The sequence below is a fragment of the Phalangium opilio genome, unplaced genomic scaffold, assembly GCF_054372755.1.
Source record: "Phalangium opilio isolate 3A_F unplaced genomic scaffold, DU_Popi_V2 ptg000070l_1, whole genome shotgun sequence".
NCBI lineage: Eukaryota > Metazoa > Arthropoda > Arachnida > Opiliones > Phalangiidae > Phalangium > Phalangium opilio.
Genome location: NW_028324182.1, coordinates 12,416,733 through 12,427,044, shown reverse-complemented (window position 1 = coordinate 12,427,044; position 10,312 = coordinate 12,416,733). Strand labels below are relative to the sequence as shown.

At 34.6% G+C, this 10,312-nt stretch overlaps 2 protein-coding genes across 3 annotated transcripts in view; one reads left to right on the top strand and one right to left on the bottom strand.

Moving 5' to 3' along the window:
• Window positions 1-33: 33 nt before the first annotated feature.
• Window positions 34-6,541, top strand: dor (vacuolar protein sorting-associated protein 18 dor). The gene is made up of 19 exons (XM_089843271.1): window positions 34-371; window positions 443-516; window positions 588-703; window positions 780-1,058; window positions 1,121-1,426; window positions 1,508-1,606; window positions 2,703-2,775; window positions 2,836-2,989; window positions 3,293-3,463; window positions 3,530-3,886; window positions 3,951-4,044; window positions 4,127-4,200; window positions 4,267-4,563; window positions 5,215-5,428; window positions 5,503-5,630; window positions 5,712-5,833; window positions 5,901-6,018; window positions 6,109-6,249; window positions 6,311-6,541. Exons 1-19 carry the CDS (start codon window positions 285-287, stop codon window positions 6,431-6,433), a joined length of 3,027 nt encoding a protein of 1,008 aa, XP_089699397.1. The 5' UTR covers window positions 34-284; the 3' UTR covers window positions 6,434-6,541.
• The window catches only part of LOC149661704 (rhomboid-related protein 2-like), a 110,971-nt gene continuing 107,176 nt past the window's right edge, over window positions 6,518-10,312 (bottom strand). For both annotated transcript variants that reach the window (XM_089843273.1, XM_089843274.1), the window contains one exon: window positions 6,518-10,240. In XM_089843273.1, coding sequence (XP_089699399.1) covers window positions 10,008-10,240 — 233 coding nt within the window. In that variant the 3' untranslated portion in view covers window positions 6,518-10,007. The remainder of the gene's footprint in view (window positions 10,241-10,312) is intronic.

Genomic DNA, 10,312 nt, shown 5'->3' with positions numbered 1-10,312 from the left:
TGCTGGTGTCAAAGGTCACAAGGTGTGTTTCGGTGGTTTTAAGAGGATGAAGTTTTTGACTGTTGGTTCTTGTTTGTAAAGAGTTAGTTGCGGTTACAAAGGCATAGGGCAAATTTTTGAGTAAATGTCATAAATTGAAGTGTTATCAAAGAATATATATAGAAGATTGGTGTTGATAGCTCCTAGGATATATCATATCTCTAATCATATATTTGATTAAGTCTCAAGAAACAAAATTAATTGGGGGTAATTTAAGTGATTAGATTGCATCTAAACATTATCAAATGGCAAATATATTCGACCAATATGCTAAAGAAGCAACAATATCCGCGGGTTTTGTACCAGGAATACGTCCTTTACTTCCTGAAATGGTATGTAGAATTTTACAAATTTAATTAAACATCAGTGGGCTAAATTGAAGAATACCACCTGCTCTTCCAAGACTTCTGGAGGAATAATAAATGCCAGACTGGAAGATGACACACCAATATTTAAAAAACAAAAAATTAATTACCAGTAAGTCTAAATTAAAAGTTTGAATTAAATGAAAATTAAAGAAGTAAACATAACCTTATTTATAATTTTAGTCCAACAAGTCCAGTTAGCCATCTTGTAGCTGCCAGCAACATTGTTGTCTTTGCCATGAAGAACAAAGTAGTGTTGAGGATTGATTTACAGGGTCCCAATCCAGAAATTCCAGATGGTATACAATAATTAATCAGAAAAATAAATCCATATTAAGATAATTATAATTATATAACTTAATTCCCATTCAACAGAAATTGAATTAACCAGAAGTTTACCTGATAAAAGTTTCCAGGCCAAAGTGTATCAACTATTTATCGATCCCAGAGGCCAACATCTTATTGTCAGCGTCGTTTATTCTTCTAATATGGGTCACTTTAGTAATTTATACATTGGACCTGGTTGGAACACTAAAACTAATAAAGCCCAAGAGCTATCCAAAATGAAGGGACATGTAATAAGCGCTGTGGGATGGAATTTTGCGAATAAATCTGATTCCACGTCTAGTTTTATCCTACTGGGCACAACCAAAGGTTTAAAACAACTAAAAGAAACCAATCTTCATTGATATTATTAATCTTCTAAGTACTTTTAGGACTCGTTTTTGAAACCGAACTAACTGGGAGCGAAGACCGGCACTTTTTCTCTAATTTTGAGAAATATTGCAAACCTGTTTTTGATTTTCAGCTTAAAAATGAAAACCCTAAAGTACCGGGTTTGGTTGATGAGGGTCCCATTACCGCCATAGAGTTTCATCAAGTCCCTAACAGTGGCAATGATAAACGCTATTTTATAATGGTGACTACACCGAGTAGATTATATCAACTTGTAGGGTCAGCTACACAAACTACGGAAGGACCCTTTTTAATTGGCGTTTTTGCAAACAATGCCAATGTTATTGGTACATTAATTAATAACACGTACACTTACTCTGGGATTACTTATTTATAAAGTTCAAAAATATTTAACTTTAATCTTATAGATAACTATAAACAATTCCCGGGATCTTTGGGTTATAGTTCGTTAAGTTTTTTTTACCCCACACCTGGTCAACTACCAAAAACCTTTGCTTGGATGACTGGTAATATTAAAGGAGCTATCTCAGTCAGAGCTAGGCTTTTCATAGAAAATTTCTGAGTTTCACACCAAGCTTGTACAATTCCCCCCCCCCTTTTCCGTGAAATGCCCACCTCTGATCTCAGTTGTGACGTCAGTGTCCAGGTAAAACGTAATAGGTTTAGGTTTGGCAATGGGCGGCCATGTTTGGTACCGCTTTGGTTCTATAGAGTGCTGTCAGAAGCGCCGGTGTGACGTCACCCATGCTGTTTTCCCATAAAGAAAAAACGGTAACTGTCATGGCCGCCCATTGCTAAAGGCAGACTCGTGACGTTTAACCTTGACTCTATAGAGTGCTGTCAGTTGTGACGTCAGATCCAAGGTTAAACGTCACGAGTCTGCCTTTAGCAATTGGCGGCCATGACAGTTACCGTTTTTTCTTTATGGGAAAACAGCATGGATGACGTCACACCGGCGCTTCTGACAGCACTCTATAGAGAGCTTTCAGATGGGATAGTAGTACGTCACACCCTCCCAAGTCTTACCGCTGTTCTGGTAGCCATATTGGTTGGGTGGTGCCAGCTTCATTCCTGCTTTAAACCCACTATATTGAGCTATTTTAATTCAGGGGGGGGGGGAAAGCTTTTGAGGCGGGGTTTCGCCAGTCCCCGTCTAGGCGCCATATTGTGTAGGAAATTTAGCATAGAGTTCTTCAGCGGCCCGCACGTAGGGAGGGTGAAAACCAGCTCCGTTTATTGGCAGGCCCAACTGTGACGTTTTCCCCCTTCAACTGATATAGCTCTTATAATATGGCAGCGTAAATTATGTCACAAGACTCAGCCCCTCCCTCCTCCAACTGAAAGCTCTCTATAGAGTGCTGTCAGTTGTGACGTCAGATCCAAGGTTAAACGTCACGAGTCTGCCTTTAGCAATGAGCGGCCATGACAGTTACCGTTTTTTTTCTTTATGGGAAAACAGCATGGGTGACGTCACACCGGCGCTTCTGACAGCACTCTATAGGCAAATAGCATGGGTGACGTCACCATAAGGCTTCTGAGATAGCTCTATCGCACTGCGAAAACGTTCTGCACATTACTTACATCATACACAACTCATAATAGAACCTGGCGTGTCTTATGGAGAAGTAGATGGCAATGCAAATGCCGGAAATGAACCTCTGGCCGATTGCATAATGTAAATAATGCAATCTATAAGACACGCATAAAAAATGAACATAAATGAACATAATTCCAGATTCTCTCAAGACAAAATGAATGATCAAAAACCCCTAGCTTGTGTTCGAACAGAGTTTCATATTCTAGTTTTATTTCAAGATAGATTGAGGGCTTTTTGTACTTTATACGATGATCAGGAAAAACAATTAGTTTTGGAAGACGTTTTTGCTGAGGTTAGGAAAAGCGTCTTAATTAGCGGTCTTATTCCTGATCAGCGCCACCTACCCATAGCGGCGACTTTGAGAACTACTGTAAGCGGCAAGCCAATCAGATGTCGCTAAAATCTGGTGACGTCACTGACTGGCACTCTCGGGGTCTTACCAAAAATGACGTCACCAGATTTTAGCGACATCTGATTGGCTTGCCGCTTACAGTAGTTCTCAAAGTCACCGCTATGGGTAGATGGCGCTGATCAGGAATAAGAACGCTAATTGTTGTTATAATTCGTTAACGCGTATTGTTTTAAAATTAAAAAGAGTTACGGATCGGGTAACATGGTTGGTATGACGAAAGACGTAATGAAAGGGACCATTTGGGTGTATTCAGACATGGCAATCTACAGATATAAAGTTATCAGGGAAGATCGACACGTTTGGGAAGCATATTTAAGTCTAAAGAACTATAAACTAGCCAGGGATTATTGCAAAGTATATAATAATTACGTTAAAAAGTGTTAGAAAAGAAAGGTACGATAAATTTGAATGTTTCTATAGGGGGATCCCGCAAAACTCGATAAAGTATACACGAAAGAGGCTGAGGATTGTTTTGCGGGTGGAAAATACGAAGATAGTGCTAGTTTATTCGCTCAAACACACTATTCCTTCGAAGAAGTTTCTCTTAAGTTCTTGCAAGCTAAACAAGAAGATGCGTTAAAGATTTTCCTTAGGGAAAAATTAGCTAGATTAAATAAGGAAGATAAAACACAAATAACCATGTTGGTTCTATGGTTACTTGAAATATTCTTAACAAGGATTGGGTTTCATCGACACGAAGCCGCACATCAAAAAACTGATGAACATAAAAGGCTACAAGGGGAATTGAACCATTTTTTAGCTATTGATAAAGTTCAAGTAATAAAAAGTAACTAATTAGTTACTAATTTGCGTAATTAAAAATGGTGGGTTAATTTTTAAGGATTGTCTGAAAGAAAATAAAGAAGTAGTTTGCAATTTAATTGCAAGTCACGGAGATGAAGAAAATTTGATTCATTTTGCTATGCAAATGAAAGGTATCATTAATTAATCTTCTTTCAGGTAATATACGTAGTTGCATGCAATTGCAACGTGTTTCTTCCTTATGATTGATTGCAGATTATAAAAGAGTTATTCGTTATCATTTGCAACACAAAAATTACTCTGCAGCGTTAGATGTTCTCGCTAATCAAGTATTATTGTTATTATCTGAGGTTTTATTTTTAATTAACTGATTAATGGTTAATTACTTTCATCAGAGTCAGGCTGACTTATTCTATCAGTTCAGTCCTGCATTAATGCAAGCTGAACCTGAAAAAACAATTGCAACTTGGATATCGCAAGGAAAAAATTTAAACCCAGTTAAATTGATTCCTGCAATGGTTCAAGATGATTTTACAAAAAGTGCTTCAAAAGGAAATTATACGTTACGATACTTGGAATTTGTCGTGTATGATTTAGGGTATAAAGAGGAATCCATTCATAATTACCTCTTGTCTCTCTACGCTCAATTAAAGAGCGATAAGTTAATGAAATACTTGACATGGCAAGGACAGGTAATTAATTCTTCGTCTGAAACACTTTGAAGTGTTTCGGGACGCTTTGAAGTGTTTCGGGACACTTTGAAGTGTTTCGGGACGCTCTGAAGTGTTTCGGGACGCTTTGAAGTGTTTCGATACGCTTTGAAGTGTTTCGATACGCTTTGAAGTGTTTCGATACGCTTTGAAGTGTTTCGATACGCTTTGAAGTGTTTCGATACGCTTTGAAGTGTTTCGATACGCTTTGAAGTGTTTCGAGACGCTTTGAAGTGTTTCGAGACGCTTTGAAGTGTTTCGATACGCTTTGAAGTGTTTCGATACGCTTTGAAGTGTTTCGATACGCTTTGAAGTGTTTCGATACGCTTTGAAGTGTTTCGGGACACTTTGAAGTGTTTCGGGACACTTTGAAGTGTTTCGGGACACTTTGAAGTGTTTCGGGACACTTTGAAGTGTTTCGGGACACTTTGAAGTGTTTCGGGACACTTTGAAGTGTTTCGGGACACTTTGAAGTGTTTCGGGACACTTTGAAGTGTTTCGGGACACTTTTAAGTGTTTCGATACACTTTGAAGTGTTTCGGGACACTTTGAAGTGTTTCGGGACACTTTGAAGTGTTTCGATACACTTTGAAGTGTTTCGGGACCGAGTTCGATCTGTTTGTTGCGTTTCAGGATCCTTCCGCAGTTAATTATGATCTGAAATACGCTCAGAGATTATGTTCAGATCATAAATTAGATAGGGCTTGCGTTCATATCTGTTCTACTATGGGATTATACGAAGAAGCGGTTAATTTAGCACTTAAGTTTGATATTGATTTGGCAAAACAAAATGCCGATAAACCAGATGATAATGAAGAGTTGAGGAAAAAATTATGGTTACAAATCGGTTGGTTAAAGAAGCGTTACTAAAAATCACTTCAAACTGGAATTATAATTGGGTTAATCGCATTAATTAATTAGCTTGCCACGTTGTTAATGAGGATAATGACATCAAGAAAGCCATGGATTTCTTGCATGAATGTGACCTCTTAAAGATTGAAGATATTTTACCATTTTTTCCGAATTTTGTTACTATAAATCATTTTAAAGTAATTAATAATATTAGATGAGTTAATTAATTAATTAAAACGGAAGGCACGGGTTAATGAGGTTAATTATTAAATGTATAGGAAGCTATTTGTTCTTCGTTACAAGTTTATAACCAGCATATTGAAGGGTTGAAAAATGAAATGGAGGAAGCGACACAAAGCGCGCAAGAAATTAGAAATGAGATACATTCCTTTCGCAAAAAGTTAGTTATTTAATTAATTAAATAACTAACTATTAGTAATATGTAAATTAATTCATTTTGATCGAAGATACGCCGTTGTTGCTGCCGAGGACAAATGTGTTATTTGTAACTACGGTGTTATGTCTAAACCATTCTATTTATTTCCTTGTCGACACCTTTTCCACACAGATTGTCTCGTAGTTGAGGTACTTTTCCCCATAGACTCTTGAAAGTTAACTATTATAGTTAATTCCATCGAATCTTAACGGGGTTTTTGGTTAATTAATATTACGCAGGTATTTTCAAGCCTTACTCCTCAGAAAGGCAACAGAGTTGTCGAAATTCAACGTCACTTAGAAGTATTAGCTCCTGGAAGAGACGATACTGTTTCATTATCATCGAACAGTGCTGGAATGGGAATGAAAGATCAATTATTAGTAAAGTTTTAAGGTAATTATGATTAAACGCGTTTGTTTTACGATAATTGTATCATTTCAGGCTGAACTTGATGACCTAATCGCGTCCGAATGCCCATATTGCGGTGATTTGATGATTCGAAGAGTTGATGCTCCTTTTATCGAACCAGAGGAGTATGCTCAAGTTATGCATGGCTGGGAATAAATATTAATTAGTTTCTTTGTAATTAAATATACAGTATGTGACTCGTAATTGAATAAAATAAATAAATAAATAAATAAATACAAGTTGTTTACATTTAAAAAACTTAAATTCTTTTGTTGTTGTTTGTTTATTTCTTAGTTTTGTTTTTCTTCTCACACACGCACACACAGTTACTTTAGTTTGATTTTTGTTTTTGTTTATCTTAGGTTTGTTTTCTTTTAAAGCAACAATGTGTACAGTACATACATCTCTTTCTTAAACAAAATTAAATCAATCAACTTAATGTACAATTTTACGGGGCAATTATTTTTAGAAAACGCTCGCTTAAAAGTATATAGTTATTATAATACACAAATAATTTATTGCAAAATGGACTGTAAAAAAAATTTCAATTTTTTTTCAAGCCATATACCTGTACACAAACACTCCTGTGAAATTTAGTTTTAGCAAGAAGTTATATCTAGTATCTCAGAGAGAAGGTATAAATTCGCCAGATTTCCAGCTTTATCTCCAGTCCAAACGTAGCCTGTCCGGAGTCAATCCCCGTCTCTAAATTACAACCAGCAATCATCTCATTGGTTCTTGAAAACTCACGTCAGCGCGACGACGCGAGTGACGAAAATTACAGTCATATTTTCCAACTGAGGAGAGGCTGCGAAATAGCCCGGCGCCTCCTTTTACGTCCCCCCTTGTATTTTGAAAGGGGGACTGGGACTATGGCGCGCGAATACAAAGGCATCTTATACCTTCTCTCTGAGATACTGATATAACTTCTTGGTTTTAGCCTGTACGTTCTGAGCTCTATTTATTTTTATTTTTTTAAGTGCATTTATAATATTTTAAATACGACCCTATTTTTATTTGACCAGCAATAATTAGAGCTAGATTTTTGGTTACGGTAAAAATATTTTAAGATGGAATTTTTTCTTATTATTATTATTATTTATCTGTAGTTTCATTAGTTGTTTTTTTATTTTCTCTGGAATGAACAAACATACCCAAACATCAGTAATTGATGATTAGAAGATAAAATTTGAGCTAGGTTTCAATTTTTTAGATCGGAAAAATTAAATATTCAAAACTGGAAAAACAAATTTTTTCGTAAATTTTCAATTAAATTTTAAGATAAATGGGAAATTAAAAACCTTAAATTGTCGGTAGCAAAAAATTCTGGAATTAATTATTTTTAATTTTATTTTTGCTACCAAACGGAATGACGTTTGTTTTTAACAGTCCCTAATTATCTTAAAATTAAAATTAATTATAATGACTAAATTTTAAACCTACATTAATTTGATACTAATTTCATATTTTTTTTCTTTAAAAACTAACAGTTTTTTAAAACTGGTTTCATAAAAGGGGCGTTTCTATTTAAATTTAAATTTTAATTTTATAATATTTCGCGCAAAGGGAATTAAAAATAAAAACACGAGGTATATTAATTATTTACAATAAATTTTGTTTTGTTTTTTTCACAAGCATTTAAGTGACTAGAAAAACACACATTAAATGTAAAAATTATTTAGTTTTAAAACACAGATTTGGAGTGTGTAGTACAAATGTTTGAAACACGTTTGGAAAATTAAACCAGTGACAAAAAAAGTTAAAAATATTTTGAGCATTTTCTCGTTAAATCATGTTATTTAATTAATCCTTAATTATTCTTTTTCATTATTATAGATTCAGTTGGTCGGTTAGTTAGTTAGTTAGTTAGTTATTCAATCGTCTTTAAAATAAGCGCTGTACATATTTAATTTTTAACATTTAAGAACTAATTTGGGCTTTATATATATTATTTCACGATCTTTCATTAATATCATATTTATAATACAAATTTCTCATTTTCCGTTTGTTTCTTTCTTTTAAAGTGATAGTGAAACGTACGTTTTTCGTTACTCTTATCACAACCACTTTAAAACAATATAATTTATTTTGAAACTTTCTAGTGGGGGAAAGATGTTAGTAATAATGGGAGTCTACCTTTAATTTATTTTTTTTGTGTGAAATTTTGAAACATTCGTAACCTAAAGATTCGTTTTATTATTATTTAATTCAGCCTTTTTTATTTAATTTTATTTTTAAGAATTCGTAAAAGATTATTATTATTATTATTAATGTTTTTTTTTTTTGTACTAAGCAGTGCAACGGAGAAAGGGGAGGATATTTCATTATCATTTCGTATCCCCTTTATTTCCTGATTATGCGCGGAAAGTGATTAAAAATTACCTCTGGCTACGAAGAAGGGTACTTGTGTGTACCAATTAAATCAGAAATTAAATTCATTACATTTTAATCGTAAACGCGGTTGCCGAAAATTAAAATTTATAACTTGATATCAATCTCACGATTTTTATTTCGGGGGTAGATCCGTTTGCGTTAAGACTATGAATAGAGCTATTTCAGAGGGGGCAATGGCTACGTCACCAATGCTATTTGCCCATAGAGAAAACCCTCACAAAATGTCCGCCGGCCCAATTTTCGTAGCAGACGAAATTTTTCCCCCACTGAAATAGCTCTATAGAATGTTAAGCTCGGTATAATGAAAGTGTTAACCCTTTCTTTACATCTAAATTCGTGGAATCGACGCAAACGGACTTCAATTAAATAAAATTTGTAAAAATTTCCCCCCCCCCCCCTTTTTTTTTTCAAATAACCTATATTTATAGCTGAAAAATCTAATGATCTACACGTCTCTAAGATGATAATAGACGGATATTCCTTATATTATTATTCTTATTCTTATTAAAAACATTGCAAGGCACTGATTATTCAACGAAAAAATGAACTCAAAACGTTTTTAAAGGATAATTAAAACCTAATAAATCAATCAAATTTAAAAAAAAAATTACCGGTATAGACCTATATTTAATTTAATTTAAATAAAAAAACAAAAAAACGGACCTCGAAAAATGGAAAAAAGGCCTCTACCAATAATAAGAATTAGTAATTTAATTAAGTTATTCGGAAAAAAATAAATTATAGTTATTGATAAATTATATTATACGTAACACCCTTAAACTGCTTAGTTACTAAATTTTTTTCTCTTAATATTTCTTTATAAAAAAGTGGAAAATATCTTAATAAAAAATAAAAACTAAACCAACTTTTTATTTTCAAACGTATAGTAATTATAGTAATTGAGTAAACTCACCAAAATAAATTCAACCCACTACGAAACTTCAAATTAAAGTGTTGTTCTCTCTTTCTCTTCATTTCTTCCCCTTCTTACGTATAAATTCGCAAATACGGCTTCAATGCTTGTTTCGGCGATCATCGGTGTGTCGTTACTTAATCCAGATTCATCCTCTTGTTAAAACAATTCTTCTTCGACGTAATTGTTTATACTTGTAAAAATAATTCCCTGAGTTTCTAATTATTATATATTTTTGGTTTTCCTTCATCCGTTGTCTTCAAATTCGTCTTGGTAATTTGAAAGAAACTCGATCCCAACTAGATTTTTCTCGCCGCCATGATGACCCACCGCCGCGCACTAAGCCTCGGTTTCTTTTTGGAAGATTGAGATTTTTCCTTACTTCCGATTCCGAATGTTTCTTGTAATCTTGTTCCCTCGTGTTCAGTAGTTAAAGACGTTGAATAACAACGCGAATAGAGTACAGGCCGCGTAAACGCCTAACGCCACCCACCACAATAACTGTTCGTGGAGTTTTTGTTCAAAGTTTTTAAGAACTAAAAGGCCTATCGTTAGTCCGGCTAAGGCCCCTGTCAAGTGGGCGACGTATGACACGGGTGGACCATGTTGGGCCGCCGCGTACCTGTCGTAGATCGCGAAACCAACGTCCGCGCTCGCTGTCAAAAGAAAGAACAAAGAAACACGTCAAATACACTGAAGACAATTTCACTATACGTGAACAAACAAAT

Bases quoted from the DNA above. Each gene is read 5' to 3' on its own strand.
- dor (XM_089843271.1), top strand. From the start codon at position 285: ATGGCAAATATATTCGACCAATATGCTAAAGAAGCAACAATATCCGCG. The intron at 1,059-1,120 runs GTTTAAAACAAC...AAGTACTTTTAG, and splicing joins CCTACTGGGCACAACCAAAG to GACTCGTTTTTGAAACCGAA. The intron at 2,990-3,292 runs GTTAGGAAAAGC...AAAATTAAAAAG, and splicing joins TGGAAGACGTTTTTGCTGAG to AGTTACGGATCGGGTAACAT.